The sequence below is a fragment of the Cydia strobilella genome, chromosome 11 (assembly GCF_947568885.1).
Source record: "Cydia strobilella chromosome 11, ilCydStro3.1, whole genome shotgun sequence".
Taxonomy (NCBI): Eukaryota; Metazoa; Arthropoda; class Insecta; order Lepidoptera; family Tortricidae; genus Cydia; species Cydia strobilella.
The window spans coordinates 12343524-12368053 of NC_086051.1; the positions used below are offsets into that span (position 1 = coordinate 12343524).

General features: G+C 38.3%; 2 protein-coding genes across 2 annotated transcripts in view; one reads left to right on the forward strand and one right to left on the reverse strand.

Moving 5' to 3' along the window:
• Window positions 1-726: 726 nt before the first annotated feature.
• LOC134745273 (retinal homeobox protein Rx-like) lies at window positions 727-6103 on the forward strand. Its single transcript, XM_063679264.1, has 3 exons — window positions 727-1171; window positions 4824-4932; window positions 5453-6103. Exons 1-3 carry the CDS (start codon window positions 965-967, stop codon window positions 6040-6042), a joined length of 906 nt encoding a protein of 301 aa, XP_063535334.1. The 5' UTR covers window positions 727-964; the 3' UTR covers window positions 6043-6103.
• A 2601-nt stretch (window positions 6104-8704) lies between these two features.
• Window positions 8705-24530, reverse strand: part of LOC134745537 (chitooligosaccharidolytic beta-N-acetylglucosaminidase-like) — a 30750-nt gene continuing 14924 nt past the window's right edge. Inside the window, exons 4-10 of the mRNA XM_063679595.1 lie at window positions 17565-17773; window positions 15979-16312; window positions 15568-15709; window positions 13633-13818; window positions 12865-13100; window positions 11631-11869; window positions 8705-9037 (exon numbers count right to left, since the gene is read on the reverse strand). Of these exons, the coding sequence (XP_063535665.1) occupies window positions 8844-9037; window positions 11631-11869; window positions 12865-13100; window positions 13633-13818; window positions 15568-15709; window positions 15979-16312; window positions 17565-17773 (1540 nt within the window). The 3' untranslated portion in view covers window positions 8705-8843. The remainder of the gene's footprint in view (window positions 9038-11630; window positions 11870-12864; window positions 13101-13632; window positions 13819-15567; window positions 15710-15978; window positions 16313-17564; window positions 17774-24530) is intronic.

Sequence of the window (24530 nt, forward strand, 5' to 3'; positions counted from 1 at the left end):
ACTTGGTTAAGCGCGGACAATGGAAAACTCTGTTGATTGAGTACTGTGACCACTTTTTGTGGTACATGTGAGGGTGTAATTTTCTTGTGCACCATGTGTCACAGCAATGTGCAATAGGGGAATATGTAATATGTTATTTAAAATTCTCATGAAAAAAGTTATAATAAAAAAAATTGCTGCCGAATTTCCCGACTCGAATATGAAAGCAGTTCTTAGGCAAATTTATTATTGAAATGTGTATGTTATTTCAAATAATAACCATATTTTTTTTCGAGCCCATGGTGTAATGTAAGAGAGTCATTGTTATTTTATTATATTACTCATAATAAGTTTCAGTGACGTGTCTCTAATATGAAACGTAAAAAATGGTCAGTATATATACTTACCAAGAAAAGTATGTATAGGACCTTTAAAATTTAATTTAATTAAATATAGTTCTGAACTTCTAATTAGAAATCTGAGTTTTATTAAAAAATTACAAAGTTTTTCACATTTTAATATAACCTTAACTAGAAAATTAATTGCCAAGCGCCGTAATGAAGCCTTCGCGCGCTTTATTCAATATCTCATTAACGCTCAGCGCAAAATTAACCGCATTTATATAAAATGTATTTACAGACAACTCCATAACTTAATCTACACCTATCAAATACTACCCCCGCGAAACGACGCTCCTATTGGCTCACCCACCCAACCCTTGAAGCTCTCGTCCAATCGGAACGCTTCATTTTAGCGCTAAGGGGTGGAGCTTTGGGGGTTTTCACGAGAAGATTTTTACGAATTCGAACAGTCGGGATCAGTTCTTGACCAACAGAGCAGTTTTAGAAATTCGCAAAGACAGTTACGTAGGAAGTTTTGAGGCGCGAAAGTTTAAAAAGTTATCACTGTTTTTGTACAGCCCCTAAAACCATGCATCAAACGGTTTAATTTAAAAGTAGCGTTCGAAAACTTTTTTGTTTTAAAAATGGCGGGTCCGTACCTGTCTCCGTTGCCTGGAGATTTGTTGACGGAATATATGTTTGGGCGGCGTCGGCAGCGCCGGAACAGAACCACGTTTACGCCGCAGCAGCTGAGCGAGTTGGAGTCGCTGTTCCAGAAGACGCATTATCCTGACGTGTTCCTTAGAGAAGAGGTGGCGCTGAGGATCAGCCTGTCGGAGGCTAGGGTGCAGGTAGGTGTATCCGATGGGTCTCTATTGTTTCCCATAGTTTTAAGTCATAATGTATTGTTTGTCCGCATGTTCGTTAGTCATAATTTGGTTTTTCTCAGAAACGCGTAACTTTTCAGGATTGCCATAAAACAAACCTAACCTATCTACAGGATAACCTCACGAAAATCTTGAAATGCTAACGGTTTCAGAATTATCACTAATGATAATCTGACAATCATTACATTATGACTTTCAATAATTTTATTATATCAAACAACGGGATCCCGTATCCGATACTTGTTTTATCATTTTGGTACGCTACGAATACTACGATCTACTATCTACTTATTTCGTACCTAAATAAGACTAATAGTTCACACCTAGCATGTCCTGTATCCGTCGCAAATACTTCGGGCTTTAATTTTCAATGTTATTGATTTAATAGTATTTTTGTGTCAGAGCCAAACAACAGGTAGGTTTCTTCAGGCATAGGTATTACCTACGATTTATCGGCCATAATCATCGGGCTCTTGACTATAGCCCCAAATTAGATTACATTTTCGCGAAAATTTGCTACTTGTTTTGAACTTAACCATCAAAATATTTCGAATACAATATACTTTTATTGTTTTACAAGTAGAGTGAAGATGTTTTTTTTTTCTCTTTAACTCTATGGTACAGATAGGGTGTCATTGGACTGGTCTTGTAAAACCGTTACGGATCTTAAAAGTAAAAAATTGTGTTTCTATGCTCTATTGTGATGGACGGCCGGTTTTGTTTTCATAAAAGTATATGACGTAAATTGCATTCCATTGTTCGCTAGTCTGATCGAAAATAATCAATTCTCAGGAGGTAAAAAATATAAGGACAAATCTACAAAATTTTGTTTTACAAAATGAATTAGATTAAATAAAATTATCTACATGAAAGCAGTCGTTGGTTATCTTCCGCCTAGCCTACAAATAGAATCGTATTCATGGCACGATCACGGCTAAGTGAAGGGTCGAACAGCAAAAAGATCAAAAGAACCCTTTGGACCCTTCGATTTGGCGCTCTCGATGCATTTGATGAGTTGATAACATATCTGCATAACTATTAAGTAGTTTCATTTGTAAATAAAATCTGCTTTTTTTAGTTTTTTGAGTAAAGCTATGTTTATAGGGTTCCGTAGTCAACGAAAACCCTTATTAAGCTGTAATACATAAGAATGAGGCCGTACCGCGAAAAACGAAAAGCATTTTCTTTATCTGCTTCTCTATCGCTCAGATAACCTACGGATGTTATGCAGGGTGGGGTGGTAAGAGCTAGGGAACTCTACACTAAAGGGCCGGTACAGATACAGACGGACTGCAACCCGACTGCAACTTGTATGGAAACTGAACGCCGACGTTGCAGTTGGCGTGCAGTTCCCATACAAATTGCACTCGGGTTGCAGTCCGTCTGTACTGTAGCGGCCCTAAGCATTGTTCCGACGGTGTTAATGGCCAGCGATTAGTCGGCACATAAAGCCGATTAGTCGGCACTTTAAAAGAACAGAAGGCCGATTTTTGAATTTCGAGCGATCGATGTCGTCACTCGAAATTTAAATCAGTGGAAGGGGCGAATTGATATTTTTGAAATACGAGCAATAGAAATTGGAAATCTAGTGGTATTGAATTCTATTAGTAGATTTTAAATGCCTATTATAGTAGTGTTGAATATGCCGTTTTGAAGCAAAAGGGTACTTATTATCGGTTGTCAATAAGGCTCTATTTCCTTAAAGCTTCAATTTGAAATCAACCTCATCGACAACCGACAATGTGGTACCTTTTAGTTGAAAACGTCACAAATATTAAAGGGAGCCACACGAAATCGAGGTGAGTATCAGGATGGCGGGTCATCAACAAATGGAGCTGCGGTATACGTCAGGAGTCAGTGCTAGCAATGTGCCAAATGTGCGCCAAAATTGGAGCAATGTGCTTTTTAAACTCCAGAGATATTTAAGATATAAATGACGTCCGCCAACCTGACGTCAGGTTCCTCACAAATCGAGCGCTCGTAATTCAAAAATCGGCCCCCTGGTCAGGATCGCAAAATGAAAGAAAGATAGAAGTGAATGATGGACGTGCAGGAAAAATTTTTCAGCTAATATGGTGAATCGGGCGACGGAAAAAGCAAAACGATTGTTTTTTAAGTGCATCCGGACTCAGGCGAACCACCATACACATTATATTGACGACCGGTCTGGCCTAGTGGGTAGTTACCCTGCCTGTGAAGCCGATGGTCCTGGGTTCGAATCCCGGTAAGGGCATTTATTTGTGTGATGAGCACAGATATTTGTTCCCGAGTCATGGGTGTTTTCTATGTATTTAAGTATTTATATATTATATATATCGTTGTCTGAGTACCCATAACACAAGCCTCCTTGGGCTTACCGTGGGACTTGGTCAATCTATGTAAGAATGTCCTATAATATTTATTATTTATATGTAAGATTAAAGCGCCTTGCTCAATGACGCCGCAACATATACTCTGCTGTTTCACTTGCACACCTTACCGCGTCCAGTTGCGGCGTCAGTATGATGACCGCGTGATGAAAAATAATTATATTATTTGACCAAAATTTTAGTTTTGATACAAGCTTATCGCTAACTGTAGGTACTTTTCTTTCAATAGGCAACTAATTAATACTCATCGTGACAATTATAACAAACCTATACACAATTAAGTTGCGTTTTTTAACACAGTTCCTATGACCGCCTCCTGTGTCCATCATCAGATCAGCTCGATTGTACCATAATATTGCATTGTCACACAACTTACATTTGTATATGAAGTTTGAGCTTAATCGAATAATGGGAAGTGGGTCTAATTTAGCTTGCAAGATTAACACATTCATTGCCATTCAGTCACACAAGACATCCGCACCAGGCCCCAAAAATTAGTCATATTAAGCTGAATACAACGATCCCGACTATCAGGTCGTCCGGCCTGGGAACGAAACCATAAAATACCCGATAGTCCGGTTTTCGGCATTGAATATGTTAATAAATAAACTTGTAAAATTATTATCTACTATAATATAATCTAAGGCCCCATATAGACGGTTCAAGAACTTGTATGCGATTTTCGTTACATTGCGGTATTTATTTGGTCGATCGACTGAATTCATTGTACTGTGGTTAGCAATTGCAATCATGCAAATTCTCGCGCCGTGTAAATGGCGCCTAAGCATGAGCAGCTGCCATGAGCATCACCGGTGGGATCACTTAATCTTCTCTGTGGGATCAGAAGCTCATTTTTCAGGGTATTGTTTTGGGGGTAAGTCAAATTTTGAATGCTATTTTGTAATATACACAACTTATAACTACAACTTGACTATTTCGAATATTTTGATACCTAGCTTCTGAGGGGCTCCTAAAATTGGTAGAACATCATCACTTAATACCATCATGTAAGTGGGCCTGCCAAGTTTTTCGAGCCACATCCAACTTCTGACATGTAATCTAATCAAAATCATAACATAAATCAATTACGATTAGTACAGATTACGTGATCCCACCGGTGATCATAGCACCTCAGTAATAGAGCGACGCTTTGGAATGGATCAGTAAATTTCTACGGGGCGTGGGAGTAATACTGTATATGTAGTATGGAGGGCAGCCAACGTGTTAAGACGTATACTTTGTTCCAGGTGTGGTTCCAGAACCGTCGCGCGAAGTGGCGCAAGCAGGCGCGGCTGCAGCTGCTACAGGACGCGTGGCGCATGCGCTGCCTCGGCCTGGGTACTCAGCTTATGCCCGGTTCGCACTATGCTACAGTAGCACCAAGATAAATTTGCACTGACTTGGCAGTAACAATGAATACTAGAAGCATGATCTGACTCCACAGGAGATTTTGTCACTATAATATTGTATAAAACGAAAAGAATGCTGTTTTTTCAAAACGAGCTATAGACGAAATAAAGCAGCGAATCGAGCCAGTCGTACTAAATGTTATTAGTGGAATGTATAACCTGTTACTCGTACTCGTCTCTATTATATAAAATTTGTCTGTTTTTTTTTGCGCCTAAGAAAGCCCATCGTTTATTTCTTTTTTTTTCTGCAGTTTTGTCAGGTACCTACTAACGAACATGAGCGCAAAATTTTAACCCATTCACACTTATAAAAATACGAAATTATGAAAGTAGGCAAGTTTAGAACCGGGCCATCTTAGGCCTTACCTAGGTACCTTATTTGTATCCTAAAAAATATTCGATCAACTTTTTAACACAAACGATAAACTACCTAATGCTGCTAAATTATAACAAAAATATTTCCCCAGGTCACACCAAACCTCCAGACTCATCACCGGAAGGCCCTGACTCTCCCTCCGGCAAAGATTCTCCAGAGCCTCCAGTATCCATGGAAAACTCTGAAATGAAGTCGCCACATCCGGAACAATATCACCACAACACAAACATGACAGAACCCATGCCCATGCCCCCAATCCATGACATTCCACCCCCAATGCCATATGCAAACGACGAGAGAATGCTTCAACAACCAACGTTCCCATTTCCACCTCTCCTCATGCAACAGCCCCCACAAATGGAGAACGAAAACGTACCAACGGATCTTAGAATGTCTAAGAATTGCCCGTGCGCTACAGTTGATATGGACGAACCTCAAAACCTAGCGTATAGACAGAGAACCGAAGCCAAAGAGAGCGAAAGTGACAGCGATACAGAAATCGATCTCACCTCTCATTCTTCCAAAGATGATGATCTAAGGGAATCTGAGAGACTCGCGAACAGAATAGCGACGAGTATTTTCAGAAGCGAAACAGTGTTGCATGACCTAGTACCGAATGATCTCAGTCTTGGAGTGAAAAATGCTAGTAATGATAGGATTATTAGTAGGAGTAATTTGTAATTTTTGATTAGGTTTTACTTTACAATTGTAATCCATGTTGAAATAGGTAAAATTAAATAGAAGTTGGTTAAAATCATTGCCCAGTCAAGTGTTTAAAACTGGTACAATAACTTTACTAGATAATGCAATAGTTCTTTAATATTATTTACTATAATACTGTTTGTAAATATTAACGTCAATTTAATCGCTGCTTTTAATTAAAGTGTAAAGTAGAACTGCAAAATAATTAGGTACTCGTATTTGTATTAGATCACACCATAAATCTAGTCAATAATAATGAACTTGTATCTAATGTAAGTATGGACAATTGTGAGTAATAAATAGCAAACTGAAGGAAAAGATATTTCGATATCCTATTTAGCAATGACATCAAAATGGGTAGCTTAAGGTGCCTCTGCGATGATATTATCTTGTTTCTTTTTAATTAGCTAGTCATTCTCACACTTATTCATTTTAACGTTTATTTTCTTCTACAATGCGCGATACTTAATTATTAAGATATGTTAGTATATTTGTTTACTGTTCTTTTGTTTTTCCATAGATGCAATAAAACTACAAGTTTGGCGTAAATCTTCATTTCATATTTGTCGGCAATATAAACAATATCACAATTACTATAAAACTTTTCATACATAAATTTGCTTTTAAAATCATTTGTCTTATTATGTCTTATTAAATAGAATCAGTCTGACATCGACGTTTCTTATAATATATTATTATGATAACCATTACCCTAAGTAATATACATAGATACAACATTTATACATTATGAAATAAATAGCAATAGTAAATTATTAAGCACCAAAGTTATTAGACAAATCTATTGTCTATGAGAAAAAATCAAACTAACTATTAACTATAACTATTGAGAGATATTGAACATCTTAGACAAAGTAGATACATATTATCGTCAGGTGACAATCAAAACTCACTAAGTACTAAAGAATAATTAGACAAAAATCTACCTTATTATAGTATTGATAAGGTTCACTATGGCTATGAACACGTGGTGGTAATTAGTGAGTTTTGGTTGTCACCTGACGTTATATTCTCTAGTTTCCTATGTGAAACAATCATATGCCTTCACTCCTTCAAATCACAGAGGATTTTAATCTCTAACATTATATTTTCATAAAAGATCAAGAAAATAACGAGGATCCTTAGATACAGTCAAATAATTTAATTTCCGATAAATTTTGTACCTTGTCACAGTGACAATAGTATGAGGTCTCTAGCTACTAGCTACTTTCGTATTGATTGTCACTGTGACAAGGTACGAATTAGGTCGGAAATTATTATTATTTGATTACTTTCCCTGTCCTCGGTATTCGAATGGATAGGATACCAAAAGTGAGTATCAGTAAACTTTGATTGGGGGACAGGATGCTAAATTGCTAATTCTGTCTTGTACAATTATGCAAAATCTTTTAAATTGATATGTCGAGAAAACATTTGTTGCTATTCAGGTCTATATAAATTGGCTGTTACAGTTCAAGGTTCATTACATAACTAGTCATTTGCCAACCTAAATATATATCTACATAACACTCCACACTTAGCAGATAAATATGTATCTCAGGCAATAATTTTCTCCTACGTTTCTAAATTGTGAGATAGAGAGCTAGAAAATACAATTATTGATATTTCAGCCTCGTTGCATTTTCCGACATCTATATCATACCCATATCAGTCATCGATATTATATGTATATATAATATATTAACCGACAAAAACAAAATCTTCAAAAATAATCTAGTTATATGTAAGGAATCCGCAACGCAGGCTATATTATATAATATATTGGTAACTGATAATGGTGATGATGATGTAAGAAATATGATTAATAAAGGAATTTCGTAGTTGATGATAATGTGGAACCGATGTCTGTGTGTACATATATACTGTGGTATAGGTACCTACCGTACCATGGTATATCGTATACGCTTATTTCATAGAATATATAGATAGGTAGAGTACAGTCAGTGCCGGCCCGAGTCCTTGATCAGGGTAGAGTTAAATTGGGTTTTGGCGTCCCCCTTGCCATCCGGCACCTAGAGCGGCCGCTCCACTCGCTCTACCCTAGATCCGGCCCAGAGTACAGTACCTATACTGTGCCAATACATTTTGTACATCAATTAAAAATTGATTAATTTTGTCCTTCGCTGCCTGAAACAGGAACTCCTAGTTCAGGCATTTGTAACCCACTTTCCTCTACTAACAACTCTTAGTCTTTAAGATGAACGTACAATACTTTGTTCAATAGTATAATTTGAACGTGCCCTAACATTTAGTCAAGTTGAAATTCGAAGCGATCTTACCAAGAGCTCGTGTATTATTTAAAGTAATCAATCTTAAATTCAAAATTCACACGAGCATTCAACTGGAAAGGTAACTTTTTTGAATAATATTTTTCGACAGCGTCGGGTGTAGACTCAGAATGATGACATGGTACTTTTTTACCGCATGTTTTTTTAATGCCAGTAGAATGCGACCCGGACTCACCCCGGCGTCACAAGTCAATCGGGACTTGTGATGTTAAGTATTTTATTCCTTTTGACACAAGTGTCATTGTACGCTTAAAAAGAGGCACCTGCCCAGTTATAATTACGTTTGTTTGTGCGAACTCAATAAACATTTTTTTTTTTTTATAAGTATGTTACCGATGTGAAGATCCGAAAGGAGAAAAGAAGAAATCCACAATAATTATAGAAATGCGGTATGCGATAAAAAAGTACTATCAAGTAATTTTTTTATGTTTTCTCGGGTAGGCAAAGTACTAATTAAGTATAAGTAAAAGAGTACTATAAGCATCGTCCGTCATGTTGGCTGCACCAGGCGGGCGACAGCGCGTCGGGGCGCAGGCCGCGCGCGACCAGCCGCGCGCGCAGGCGCTGCAGCCGCGGCTCGGCGGCGCCCGCGCCCGCGCCCGCGCCCGCGGACGGGTCCGCCCATAGCCGCTCGCCCACTGCCGCCGCTCGCGGCCAGATACGGGTGTCTGCAGTGAGAAAACCTTACAATACCTAGATGACACCTACAGTCGAGGGCATAAATATATATACAATCCCAAATTTTCAAAAATATATGTACGCTCTTACACCTTAGACAATAAAGTCGTGTTCACATATTTTTGAGCCATTTGTCGGATCGATATTTTTGCCTTCGACTGTAACAATAAATTGTTTGAATGTATGTACTACAAAATATCGTTTCATATGTACCAGTTTCCGTCGTAAGGAAACTGGAGCATGCACTATTTTTATTGAAATGGTTTCTCGACCGAATGCTCACTTCAAAAAAAATGCATCAAGTAAGTTAGCAGCAGAAATAGATAAGTAGGCAAGGAGTAGGCGAGATATTCTAAAGGATTCCTATCCACGCTCTTATTTACTTAACAATAAAATACAATAAAGTTACGTTCAGATAATTTTAAACACCTCGCCGGCTTAGTTCCTACTGCTACAGTCTGTTGTAGGTACCAAAACGGATAAATAATGTAAGCAACGTAAACAGATGGCAACGTATTTTAATCAGAGCCTCATACCGCCATCTAACGGCAGTAGGTATTCAGAACCCGCGCCATCTATGGACGAATGTATTCAATTTTACGGATTGCGATGAACAAGTTAATTCCGTTGCAGACCGCAATTACGAAGAGTTCGTTTTAGGAATTTGATTTTAAACCTTACTGTTATAATAAGTAAGCATATAGTAACCGCTGTTACAGCACGACATTTATAAGTATTTCTCAGTAATTAATGTATAAATGTCCTGTTAAATCCATGTAATTGTGGTTTGTGCTGCACCTACAGCTATACAAATAAGGCCAATGTTAAATAAAAGGACTTAACAGACAGGAAAGTTAGTTTTCTAATTTGGACGCCTAAGTATCAAAAAACCGTAATAACCGTAATATATAAATAATAAGTATTGTTTATCTTCCCAGTGTTTAAATATTGAAACATCTACGACTAACCACAACGGTACACTAGGAGACACATGGAAACGCCAGGAAGATCCTGCGCTTCTAATCATAAATCATTTATTTGCTTGAAAAGGGTACAGTTACATGTCCTCCTTATTCAGCTGTCCACAAACAGCATGCAAACAATACAATAATTGTATAAGCAAGAATACCTATTAAAATATTCCTACTTATACACTTATAATTATGACATATGATGACTTGAAAGTCTGTTACGTTTTTATTGTTTACCTTATTAACTAATAAATAAAATGCGTTTATTTTCAGACAACTCATAGGTCCATAGCATTGTTAGTAAGTTCTTAACTAAAAATTAAAACTAAAACTAACGCATAATACGCATTTTTTTATTTTATTTATTTGGGGCATCAACAGCAATACAAAAAGTAATACAAAGCATAGTGAACAGAAAACATAGCCAATAACAGATGTCCACAAATGTACAACATTGAGTTCGGTTTTCTAAGTTAGACTTTATCCATTGCAGTCTAGGTCCAGTTTATTTATTAATAGATTATGAGCCACGAAGTCAAATGGTTTTGACATGTCAAAAAAAAATAATAATAATAATAATAGCCCCCAGGGCAGCTTGTGGCGAGCTGAATGGGAAGTGACGTCCCTTGGGTCCCATACCCCCGAGAGTCGGCCAGGCCCCTCCCTCCGGCTTGCCTTCATTGGCCGGCTGGAGTGAACACTGAGCAGGGGCCGCAGGACTCTCACCTCTGGCTTGCCTTTACCGGCCGTCCAGAGTGGGGTGTCAGAGCTACATGCTCGCAGGGTGGAAGTGAAATATGCATAAGACGCGAGTGGGCACAGTGGCTGTTCAAAGCCACTGGGTAGAAAGCGGTGCACACCTCTCCACACCCTGAGCCACTCACGCAATGTTGTCCCCTTGTCGCTCCGTGCGAGCGGCCGTTTTCGGGGACCCATATTGTGAATTGGCGAGTCACCACCTGTCCACTTTTTTTTTCGTGTTTTTAAACATAGTATGGGACAGGTGCCATAGTATTTCCATAGACCTGGTAACCAGTACACTAACATCTCAACACAATAGCCTAGTTTCTTTTGTTTCTTATCACTGCAATAGTCCTGCACTAACCGGGGCTTGTCCTTGGGTGCACTACTATAGTGCATATCTAATCATACAGGGATAATCGTCGGTTGGTGTCACATCTCCTTTTAGAGTAAATTGTCTTTTTACAAGGGGCTTCTGCGTGTTGGCTTCGGCCCCACGCACGCCTTCCAAATGTCCGGGACCCCATGGTCCCGAGATTATGTAAAGGACGAACAATAATAATAATAATAAATATTCTTTATTACACCACAAAGAAACAAAATTTTTAAAACAGATTTACAATGTAAATAAAGGTAGCAACAGGCGGTCTTATCGCTGTGAGCGATCTCTTCCAGACAACCTTAGGGTAGCAGGATATGAAGAACAAAAGTTTTTATAAACAGGTAGTGCACGAATTAATTAGAGGAACAGGAAAAAAAAGCGCTGTGGTTAAGAGTTTATCATTGCACCTCGTAGCTATCTCGCGTACAACATTCTAGACGGAATTTAGATGGTTAGACCCTTAGCCATACATCATAATTAGCTACTTACCCAGAACATGTTTGTCGACATACTCCGTCCACATGGCAACTTCCCCTCCAAGGACTCCAGTCTCAGAATTGGGCAGCATATGCGCGTACATTCTCCGCCAGTTAGCGAACTTGGTGTTGCCCCAGAACCCGTGGTCCAGGTACCACACGTTCTTGGGCACGGAGACCACCCGGTAACCAAGGCGAAGGAGCTGTATTAGCTCGGTGCTCTCTACTGGTTCCCAGACTTGGATGATGTATCTGTAAATAAATAAGTGTCATTTTGAGAACAGGCAGCTTTCCATGATACCTACAGTAGTTCTCGTTATTCGTTCTTTCGTTAATCACTCAAATCCCGAAATACTATAAACTCTATACTATGATATGAGTAATACGCATATTATGCGTAAAAATTAAGTGTTGCAAAATTCCGTAGATTTATCAATGACATGATGCGGAGCCCTAAAAACTTCCGTATCGAAAGTATGAAACAAACAATATATTATAAAAATAAGTCGGTAGTCAGTAGGTACCTACCTAACAAAGTATTTTAAAGGATCATAAATATTGAGAGCATCCGTTAAAATAATGCGTAGAGCGGTTAAACCCATTAACACTAATTATTCTATCTTAACATGTTAATTACTTCGTAGGATAAAGAGTTGAAACAGTTTCAACGAGTAATGAGCCAATTAAAGGAGTCTAAAATTAGCTTCACTCCAGTCACGGTGGTGCCATGTGTGAATACGGAATAATAACAATACGTAATGTGTGCCATGAAAAATGCTCATTGAATTTTAGTATGATTAGTCACACCAAGCTAAGTTGGAAGCGATTTTGATAGCCCAGGCGGTGCAAGTGTTATTTTAAACTTCAAACTTCTATGAAATTATGACGTTTATTTAACACTTGCACCGTCTGGGCTATCGAAATCGCTGCCAACTTAGCTTGGTCTGACTCTACAGAGTCCGGGACATATTTTTTTCTTTCGTGGCGATTATTTCCGAAAATATTCACTTTATCAAAAAATGGTTGTTGTTCGTTTTAAATAAAAATAAAAAAACATTTAGAATGGGAAATATTTTTTTTTCTACTTTTATTTTACCGTTCTTTTGTGTATGCATGTACATCCATACCAAATCACGGAGCAAAGACGCGTAAGAGTATGACTATGAGTATAAGTATGAGTATAGTATAGGGTTCCTAGTTGACTACGGAACCCTAATAAAAGAGAAACAGTAAAAATAGAACCTTACCTCTCTTTATCCAAATATTTCTGTATCCTCTCCGGATTAGTGAGCTCAGAAGACCACAGCATGACTGGCTGCTTGTCTTCACCAGTAGCTTCTTTAAGCTGCTCGTCCCAAATCTGTAGAGCTTGGGCGTGGAACTCTGCCCAGAGGCGGATGAAACCATCCGCGTTTATCTCGAAACCTTTATCCCTCATGTAGCTCACGATCTGCTCTGAGGAGTTCCAGCACCCAAAGTATACCTGTAATTAATATGATATGTATATATATGATTAATAAATCATCTATTCTTTAGGTACGGTCAACGACTAACAAGAGAAAATTAATTTGTATATTTTATCCAAAACATGTCATTTAACAAAACTTCCGTGAGACACAGACATTAAATATATTAATAACGGGTCACTCACGTATAACACTCCTCGGAGTGAAACATGTCGAGCGTTTTTCGACTTAAAATACTCACGACCCGTTATAAGATCAGTAAATAGTTGCAGAATGAAGGGATCGGAAAACGACTTTAGCCTACATGAGACGTTTCCTTTACCCCATTGTCAGTGATTCAAACTACTTCAAGGATAATCTCAGTATCCCAAAAGCGGTGGCGTATTTCATGGCATGGGACGGCAAGCTTTCAGGGACGGCGAAAGCTGATCATTGCGTTTAGTGTTTGACTGTTATGTGATCGCAAACCTTTATTTTATAAACTTAGATTTGGCAAATCTTAAAACTTTACGTCACTGTGAACAAAAGTGGGCATATACAAAAATTTACCTCATCACCTCCCATGTGGAACAAAGCAGGTCTGGGCAGCACTTCGGCGATGTCTCTATACAAATCTTTGAGCACACGGTACATAGCGGGGTTGGCAGGGTTGAGTTGCCCACATGGTGGCTGGATGCAAAGCATCCGCCAATTCTTTTCGTTCACGCAAACGGCTAGGTCCCCGTGGCCGGCTTGCTGAAATTATGTTTAACTTATTTGTAGTAATTTCATTCTAATTATAAGCCAAAAGTATGCTCCTTTGGGCTCGGGGTATATTTTTGTCCCTTTTGCGGTGGAAACGGCGGGCTGCTGGGGTGCTGACGCGAAACAATTTGTGCGTGACATAGGCCGTCGACTTAGGCAAAAGGGAGAGGACCCCCGCTCCGAATCGTTTCTGATGGTGCAGAAGCTGTCCATAGCCATCCAGCGGGGTAATGCAGTGACCATTATGGGCACTTTTGCACCGGAAGCGATAACGAACGGGTTTGACTAAATTACCTCGTGTAATTATATAATTATTTGTAAGAAATGTAATCGTTTTTAATTTTAGTTTATTTATACTATCGGTTTTCAATGTATAATCAAGGTACAAATATAAATTATAAATTTATCTTCTAATTATTAAATAAGCCTTTATAGAATGATACGGAGACCCGACCCCAAACCCTAGGATATGGGATAAAGGCTATCAAATATAGAATAATTTAGTTTAACATACTTTTAAAATTGGCGCGTTCTAATATGGGATAATGTGATAGTGCTGACGTCTGTGAAGTGCCTCTTGGATATTTATGGGAGCAATTTAGGATTCATCCAATTTGCCTTTATCTTACTTAGCCCAAGAAAATTTAAAAAATCAGCGAAAATCATTCGTGTACTTTTGAAAATTCGTATAGTTATACCTTGTAGTGTCCAGATGAACATACTAAAAGTCCTCGGGGGTGGGGGTTGTGCTGAGGGTGTAGGGGGGTGGTTGAAGGTACTTTTTTTCAGATTTTTGGTCATATCTCGAATATCTGTAATTCTGTATGAATAGCATTATAATTACTTCAGACAAAAGTATCTACATAAAATTTTCTACAAATTAGGTCATATTTATTTTTACTCTACGATCCATACTTTACGAGCTACAGGGTGTGTTTAAGTTAACAAAAAGATAAAAATTGACGATATATCATATAAGAAAACGTCGTTTTTTCGTAGTTGTTCATCATAACTCAATATTTTAGTTTAGAATAAGCAAGTTTAGTCACCTTCAGATCAAAAATAAAAATAAACCGGCCAAGAGAATGTCGGGCCATGCACCCTCAGCACAACCCCCAACCCCTGAGGACTTTTAGTATGTTCATCTGGACATTCTGGACACCACAATAAGGTATAACATAAAACATAACAACACCAAATTTCAAAACTACATGAATTATTTTCGCTGATTGCCCATATTCGGCTTAATTTGACGTGGCTAACTTTCCTATTAAAACTACAAGTCATTTTTAACATTTCATAAGCCATTTAAATATGATCATTCGAGTCTGACTTGATAATATACATAATTATGGTAATTGGAAAAAGCAGCATAAATAGGTAAGTGTGTAAATCATGTGACTTTCTCATCGGGCTGTCAACCAAAATCGCGGTAAAATAATACCTACAGTATTTTTAATCAGATTCTCCGAATTGAGAGAGGAAACTGAACAAACGGCTACGGCTTGACTAATTCATTAATTCGGCTTTGAAATAAACAGGAAACGAAATCTTTTGAACTAAGCAATCTTTGTTATGGCTTCCAACTCATTTCATATTTTCAATTTTAATCAATCAACGCTTTTAACGAAACGTAACTCGTATAATTAGCACTATTTAGCACCTTAGCAATATCGCCGTTTATCCCGATAAAACAACCAACTCCAAACCTAATTTCCTATAAAACAGGGTAATATTTACCTTGCCCCACTGCCAGCCATTACCGGCGTGTGCTGGCGCGTCGATTTCGATGACGACGCGGATGCCCCGTACTTTAGCGTACTCTATCAAGTCTTTTACTTCTTCTCTTGTGTATACTTCGGAGTCTGAATAAGCACCAAATCTGGAAACAAAGTTAAGTAAGGGAAAATGATATATTGAAGAGAAAAACGTTCGAAGGAAATTCTTAATAAAATCTAGGTAGTCATCACCCTTATCAATGTCTTTTAGTCCACTTATGCCCAGAATTAGGTTTTGGGTCTGAATTTCTTAAGGCTCTCCTACTCACAATTTGATCAGGAGAAGCGATTTATTCCAATGGGTATATTTTGGTTGGATAAAGTCCCCCTGCTAGCCCAAGAACTAATAATATTTACATTCAAGACAAGATACCTTGTAAATTGCGGTACACGTGTCGACTCCAACGGGAAGCTATGTGAATCCGTCACATGCCAATGGAAAACATTCATCTTCGTCGCTGCCATGCCATCGAGCGTCCTCTGTATATCCCTCAGCGGTATGAAGTTCCTCGAAGTATCCAGGGTCAGTCCTCTATGTTTATAGACGGGTCTGTCGCGGACTTTAGCGCCGGAGACCAGACGAAGCCCGCAGCGGGTGTGTCCAGGAAAGTCGGGACGGTCTGATGCGACTAGTTGGGTGAAGGTCTCAAACGCGTGGCGAGCGCCGTAGATGGTTTCGGCGAATATGTGGACGGCTATTGTGCCTTCTGTAAAGTATATGGACACAATAAATAATGACATAAAAAAATCTTAGCGTTGTACAGAATGTACAGGTTGTATGCTGATAGAGTTAGGGGATGGCTTTTGGGAATTTAATCCCACTAATGGTGCAAGCATTGGTTTGTACAAAAGCGACTGCCATCTAAGTTTCGAACCCACTGGAAAAACTACGCCTTATTGGGTTTAGTCCGGTCTTGTTTTGTCACGATATTTTCCATCACTTAATAGCAACAGCAACATATTTATCAAATATTTCGTACATAATTTCAAAAAAACTCATGGGTTCAGCTGGGGTTCAAATCTCCAATCCAGTTTGTTTGCCTAACTGGCATCAATACCTAATATTTAGAAGACATTATAAATGATTGTGCAGTTTTTGTGGTTATTCCTAGCAACCTGTTGACCGTTCAAGAGTCCGACAATGATAAACTGAAGATCGTGATTTGCAAGTTTATTCAACTTCAACTTATAAGTGCATCGTGAAGTCGTTGAGTCGTTGACACGATATGCGATATTTCATTTTGATCATTAAATAATTGCTAATACTTAAAAAAGTATAAGTACCTACATGCATATTTCCTCCAACTCACTTCCTGTTAATATATTTTCAGCCTCCTATAACTTGGATATTTTTGAATAGATATCATTTAGCATGCTTTATGGACTGCATCGGCACTTACCATCAGGTGAGATTGCCGATTGTAGTCAAATGTTTACCTTATTCCAAAAAAAAACAGATAAAATAAATTATACCTTTTACGCTACGATTGCTAATATCCTTGCTTTCTGCCAAAAAGACGGCCATGTGATCTTCAACAGAACAAAAGCCAGTGACCACAGAGAGGGCTCCTTCTTTGCTTAGATGTTGACTTGTTGAGTCCAAGATAACACCGCTAGTATTTCAGTCTATGCCGGAAGCAGTTGTTTTTTCATATTTAATTAAATTTAGTTTCAACAGTTATAAATAAATAAATAAATAACTGGGAACAATCTTACACAGATCAACCTAGCCCCAAACTAAGCAAAGCTTGTGATATGGGTACTAGGCGACGATATACATACTTATATAAATACATACTTTTAGATACATAGAAAACATCCATAACTCAGAAACAATTATTCGTGATAACCACACAAATAAATGCCCTGACCGGGATTGGAACCCGGGACCTAAAGCTTCATAGGCAGGGTCACTACAGACTTGGCTGGGAGGGCGTGAATACTGTAAAGTAAACTAACCCTTTATCTGGACATCCAAAGCGTACTGCTCATCCGTGGTCCACGTGAGAGTCGTGTCCGCGGACTTCACCGACGTGTAGACAACCACCGGGGTGTCCACAAGCTCTGTAACGTTACCGCCACATTCCGACATCAGGTTTGCGGTGACCACGTGGGTCATTTTCACGAGGATAGCACGGGCCTCGGCTGGCACGTCGATGAGGTCAAACCTGTCAAAGAAAGATTTAGGTCAGTTGGAGTATTTGTCGAAGTACCGAGGGCATGCTTAGTAGATAGATTTATACAAAAAAATACTTTTAAATTATTCCATTAGTTTATTGTCTTGAAGCATTTCAGGGGGATCTAAAGCTTCAAATGATTCATTAAAAACTATGCATTTCTCCTACGACTCAAAATACTATTTACAAAATACTACCGACTTACTACTAATTACTAGTACTAATTACAAAAAAAAAAATTCTAAAATCGATTTAATATAGGTGTAAAGTACAAGATGTATACAGTGGTAAACTAATAACTCGTAAACGAAATTAATAACTAGCTTAAATCTAAAATAGGCCCTTGAGGCATTGTACCAAGGATGCTGGCGGCATTTCCCCGCTGTATCGCAATGCTGATACGTTGTGCGAGAAAGGCGCCAGCTCTTCGGTCACCAGTTACGTCAACCAGACGCTTCGCGATTTCTGCAAACAAGTTATGCGCGCTGGGACCCCATGGGCCTAGAGTTTCAACTCCAAATGGAACGAAATGATACTCTCTACCGAGGCTCTTATATTTATAACGTTTTAAAATTTCGGCGCTTTCCGCCGCTCCGCCCGCTTCTACATTAGTCCGTTGGAGGTGGGACGGTGCCAGTGTGTCTACGCAGGTAGCATCCCACACCAACATCCGTCCCAAGCTCCAAGGAACCAAAATAATTAATAAATAATTAAATAATTAATCTCCTCGGATTTCTCGGGCCTATAAATCCCGGTCTTTTGATAGGCTTGCGTGGGGATATAGATCCAACACGTAGAGGCCCCTTGGAGAGCTTTAATGTCATGTAGAACGCCTGCTGGAACCCGTTCACAGGTGCAACAATAGACACCCATGAACCGGTTGCAACAGGCATTGGGACTATTGTAGAAAAAGTGAACAGTATACCGGTCTATGGATTGAAGTTTGGGTGGACAATGAGACTGGGCTATTGAAAAGAAGTCCGGACACCTGCCATAACAATGCTAACACACGTTATCGAGGCAGGTGGTGACTTGCCGCTGACTAGATGGGCCCCTGAAACTGCCGTCGTGAAGACGACCAGGAGCAACACCGGTGTGAGCGGCTCAGGGGTGTCGAGAGGTGTGCGCCGCTTTCTACCCAGTGGCTGTTACCAGCCACTGTGCCAACTCGCGTCTTATGCATCTTTCACTTCCACCCCTGGAGCATATAGCTCTAGCGACTCCTCTCTGGACAGCCAATGAAGGCAAGCCAGAGCTGAGAGTCCTGCGGGTCCCCTTGGGGTCCACTCCGACCGACGAAGACACGCCGGAGACGGAGACCCTGACCGACTCTCGGGAGCACTCGGGTCCGTGGGGTCGTTACTCCCCAACAGCTCGCCACAAGCTGCCCTGCGGGCAATATAATTAATTAATTAATTATTATTATAATTATTTACTGTTTATTTACTATTTATATGAATTTCATGTAAACCATTTTTTTTGTTCAATAAAGTCTAACCACTTTTTAGTACAAAAAAAAGGTAAATACTAATGCTACTACTATTGTTAGAGGTGGCGGGCATTAGGATATTCGTGACTCGTGAGTGGCTGTCATTGTTAATGTGTTTTTTTATGGTAAATTTTACTAAGGCAGACCCTGGCAGACAAATCGGTAATTGACACCAGAGCATCATAATTGCTCTGTCTTTTGACAATATAATTCTATACATATCTGCTACGACTGATATATTTACATGTACGATAAGTAAGTATGTGGAACGGAAACAAGTTGATAAGTCGCATTTAGCTACGATACATTTTACTTCACGCTTTAATTCTATAGGTACATATAAAATAAATGTTCGTTATTTGTAATCCCATAAAATATTTATAGCATGTTAAATGAATGTAGTCACGAGTGTAGTAAATCACGTTAGTCACCGAGAATCGATAATTCCTTTATATTACAACTCGAGAAAGTGGGCGTTCGAGGTTTCGTCCGTTCAGATTGCTTTGGCTCAAGCAAGATGGGTTCTCCATCAAAACCTCGAGGCCTGAAGAGAAATTAATGGTGTTGTCGCATAAATATCTGATCTACTCGCAATTGCAAAAGTCTCTTTAGTAGGTACCTAAATGGTCCCATTTTCTTTTAGTTCCGTTCCTATCAAAATCCTTCCTTCCTTCCTGCGTTCCTTTTCGGCAAACGATTCCAATTTTTACTACTCTCTTTAGAAGAATTTGTCCGGTGTGCGAATTTTGAAACAAAATAAAAGTTTGAATGGAACTTAACTGTAAATATTGATTAAACGACCAATTTCAGGATATTATTTTAAATAAAGGTAAATGTTGGGATAAAGGGACCTATTTTAAATCAGAATAGTAGGCGAAACGAAACCATTTAGAGAAGGGAAACTACGCGTCAGGAAGATTTGGCGTGTAGTTTATAGCGCCCTAACATGTTCGCATTAGACTTTGGCTCATGCTCGGTAAGGTATTGCTTCTCCGGAATTAAATATTTACTCTACCTTAACCTATTTAACTTTTCTTAATACCAAAATCGCAAAATGTGACAGTTGGATTTATCTGAGTATGAAGCTAAGCGACTCAAATTGTAAGTAATACCTAAAGGATAATTGATATTGATGAGATGATGAGAGTCAGTACCGGCCCGAGTCCTTGATCAGGGTAGAGCGAAATCGGGTTTTGGCGCCCTTCGTTGAAGCTTTTTACCCAAAAGCAAAACGAACCGTATTTTGGGCCCGCGTCACACTCGTGTCTTTTAATTATTTTTTTTCTCATTATCCATTTTGGCGCCCCTCTTGCCATCCGGCGCCTAGAGCGGCCGCTCCACTCGCTCTACCCTAGATCCGGCCCTGATGAGAGTAATAAAATTTCAGCACCAAATATGAAACGAACACGACGGGATCCGTACAGATTTTTTCCTAGGATCAAAAAAAATAATATTTGAACAAGATACGATCCCGCATCCAAGTGTTCAATGTTTTGTGAATAATAAATAATAATAACACCACGGGGCACACTTAACCGTGGGTCGCAAAGCCGTTACCCCATGGATCATCGGTCATTCACCGAACGATCAACTAATTTGCGAGATTTGTAAATCAAATATTGAATTACACATATGAATAGTGTAAGGTCACTGACTTTGTGTAAAAAAATCTTTGGTTTAGGTCAAACGGACAGGTATTTCGGTGTTGATTTTCCTTTTATTTTTTTGTGATGCACAAATACTTTGCTTGACATGTCTGACTACATCACACGACATCGCGAGCTTTGCGGACTCGCGTCGTGGCGACATCTGCTACGCGATTTTACCGTTAAATAGCTTAGGAATATCTGAATACATCTTTTTCAGTAATTTAGCTCATACAAGGTAGATAATGGCACTAACGTATATTTGATGCTTTATTTTATCAGTCCATAAATAACTGGCTTGTGTTAGAAAAATGTTGTTTTAATTTATGAGCAGTCAGAGATATTAGCGCCAGGTAATGTGATAGGTACTAATAAGAAACCTATTGCTAAATGCATAGAATATTACTAGTTTTTCAATAGGTACCTATTTTAGGTACATAATTGTGTAAATAATGCAAAAAAAAAACTCACAGATAACTTCGTTTTTTTTTTTCACAAAAAATCTATATTTGGAAGCGGATGGATAAGTATTTGACTTTATCGTATCTAATCTATTTTTCATTTTGGGTAGGTCCCATATGTTTTCCGTGGGTATAGGTAGATTACTGTTTTAACCGACTAGTTTCTAATAATCTTATTATTTATACATAGGTTGATGATTAAAAATGAGGTTTGTTGATAGGATCCATGAAAATGAGAAGACAACGAGTATTCTCTAAAGACCTCGACGCGTATTTTAATGACTAAGATAAGATAAAGAATAAAAATTATTTTCCAAGTAGGCATATTTAGTACAATGCGCTAATTATAACGTCAAATAGAGCTACGCCGGCTATAACCCTATACCTCTGACCCGAGAAGATTTAAACCCCTCCTAAATTGTAGACTCGAGTCTCGAGTATTTACCTACACAAGATTATCTGGTATTAAATCGCTAGTTAATCTGAACATACGACTCTCTATCTTCTGCCAATAATTTGTCACATCGACTTCTAACGCCCGCAACCGCTTGGTTTAGATCCACCAATATTTCCATGCGGTATCGTAGTTCTTAATGCATAGTTTTAAAGCCTATAAAGGCTTGGCTATGACTAATGCTAGGTTAGACGTACTTAGTTGTTTTTGTTTACTGTCTATATTTAGTCGAAACCTCTTGGATTGCGCCCAGCGCGTGCCCTTTACTAGGATTGATATAGGTACAAACACAAACGCAGTTACGACTTACGAATGTTATTTATGATCGATTCAAAGAAATCTCAGTTGTGTGCGTTTAATCGATTATTGGAAAGATAATTAATGTCAAAGGCCTTCTTTTATCTACAAGTTGTTACGATTAACTGTTAGCTCCATTTAGTAATTTATATATGGAAATTTTCCGTGCTTATTTTGTGTCACCAACCAAACAGTGACAACCAAGTTTGTGAAGACCAAACCAAATAAAAAAGGCAATGATTTATCGGCAATAGGTTAGAAAAATATGGTGTACATCAATCGCTGGGTGTACCATACTTAGACAAATGTTAAATAACTTATAAACTGATAATCAAATGGAACATGTAGTACCTACAAAGAGTAGTATAATATATACTTAGTAGCATTCTTCTTGACTTTGAATTAATTTATTGCATCGTTTACCATATTAATTATCATAAGCAAACAATGATTAATCGTAATATGATAAACAAATATTATTAAACAAATGCTGCGCATACATCGATGCGCATATCACCAACTATGTAAATACATTTAATACAAACAATACACACCATTAATAGTTATTTGTACAACAAGAGAGTAAAGTATTATATTTCTTCGAGTGCTTATTTTGAGTCTCGTGCAAGCGAAAGATTCTATAATAGAATTTTGAGCATAGTAAGGGACTGAAAAGCGCACGAAATGTAAATAACTGATCTCGTGTTGTACATACAAATTTTCACCTCAGCAGTGAGAACATATTAGAAGGAAAAATACAACCTCAAACATCTAATCCTTCATCACTTATTCACTCATGTTTTCTTAAGATATTCTAACAATTAAGTTTAAATATCGCAATAAAACACAAAAATAAAACGAAAGAAATTTCCGTGAAATAATATGGAAATAACGAACATCAATTGACAGTTCAAAATAAGTCAATATTTTGTACTGTATTAAAATAGGTATCTAAATCTTATCAAATTGCTTTATCATTACAAACATTTAAATAGGTTACATATACCGGGTGTGGCCTGTAAAAGGAGCAAAAAATTTCAACTGTAGGCTGTACTCTAAAGTAACTTTTAAAAATAACGTGTTTTGATTTCAATGAAGTCTCGTCTCGTATCGTGATAGTAATATCGATCGAAAATGATTTATATATAGTCGCATTAATGGTCGCCCTGGCTGTTAAATCCACGTTTGATATTACACTTGGAAGTGTTGTATAAATTATAAGGTAAGTATTCACTGTACTGAGAATCATAAAGCGGTATCCACGAAAGGAGAAATGTATCACTGCATTAGGCCATCAGTGATATCGTGTTTAGCAACATCGCATGACTACTAATATGTGATACAGATGCCACATTGTTAAAGAAAGAAGAAAGAAAATACATTTATTTGACGCCACAACATAGTACATAAAAAAGAAAAGCATGCAGACAAAAAAAAAAATTGGATTTTGTTAGACTAATTTGCTTGTCATGTCTGGCAACAAGTCGCCAGCGATGTGGGCTACCGATGTCGGGCTTTGCTTGACATGTCCAGCAACACAGTGCGGCACCGCACAATATTACTTTAAACAAAATTTCGCAAACTCGCTTGAATTTGCCTGACGTTGATGCCGAAATCTGTCGTACGATGTTACCAGATACGTCAAATGACGTGAAGCAAAGTCAAACTACTTCACTCTAGACAAAACAAGCCTAGGCTTTGGCTAGGCACAAGGCACTATAAGTTACAAGTGTTCATCATACCGTGGAATTACCTACAATCTCCACCGATCAATATAAATTTAATTGCAGTAGATACTCATCAACATCATCAACGTGATTATTATACCTACTTGCTGTAATTAAAATGATTACCTAGATCTAACATACTTATGTCTTAACATTTTCTTCACCACAAAGTAGAAAATAGGCACAGTCCACAATAGCACTCCTGCATATGAAAATGTATGCAGGGGTGCTAGGCTAATAGTTGGTGTGAAGTAGGGGAGGAGTGGCATAAAAAAGGATTAGGGTGCAACTTGCACATTACCTGGAGACGAAAAACAAACAGATTATCCACAAGATAATAAAACCACTAAGGTCAACCGGGGTAAATGCGTTACTATCAAAATATGTAAGTGACTCGTTTTAAAACCTTTACTTGCGCTGGCTTTTTCATAGCGCTTTTCCTGTATCCTACCTACAAAAAGTTTTCGTCTCGGATGAAACTATAAACACAGATTTCCAGCGATACGCGATATGTCGATAGCTCTTTGACAAAGCGTTTTTTATGAGTAGCATAACGATACCCATCCCTCAAACTACGAGCAAAGTAGTGTCAAAGCGAAAATAACTCACTACTATTTTAGAGACACATTCTGACTGCCCCTAAAGTGGCTATCAGTTGTCATCGACGCACGCGC

Excerpts from the sequence above, each read along its gene's own strand:
- LOC134745273 (XM_063679264.1), top strand. The coding sequence starts at position 965 with ATGGCGGGTCCGTACCTGTCTCCGTTGCCTGGAGATTTGTTGACGGAA. Across the intron at positions 1,172-4,823 it reads TGTCGGAGGCTAGGGTGCAG|GTGTGGTTCCAGAACCGTCG; the intron begins GTAGGTGTATCC and ends ACTTTGTTCCAG. Across the intron at positions 4,933-5,452 it reads GGGTACTCAGCTTATGCCCG|GTCACACCAAACCTCCAGAC; the intron begins GTTCGCACTATG and ends ATATTTCCCCAG.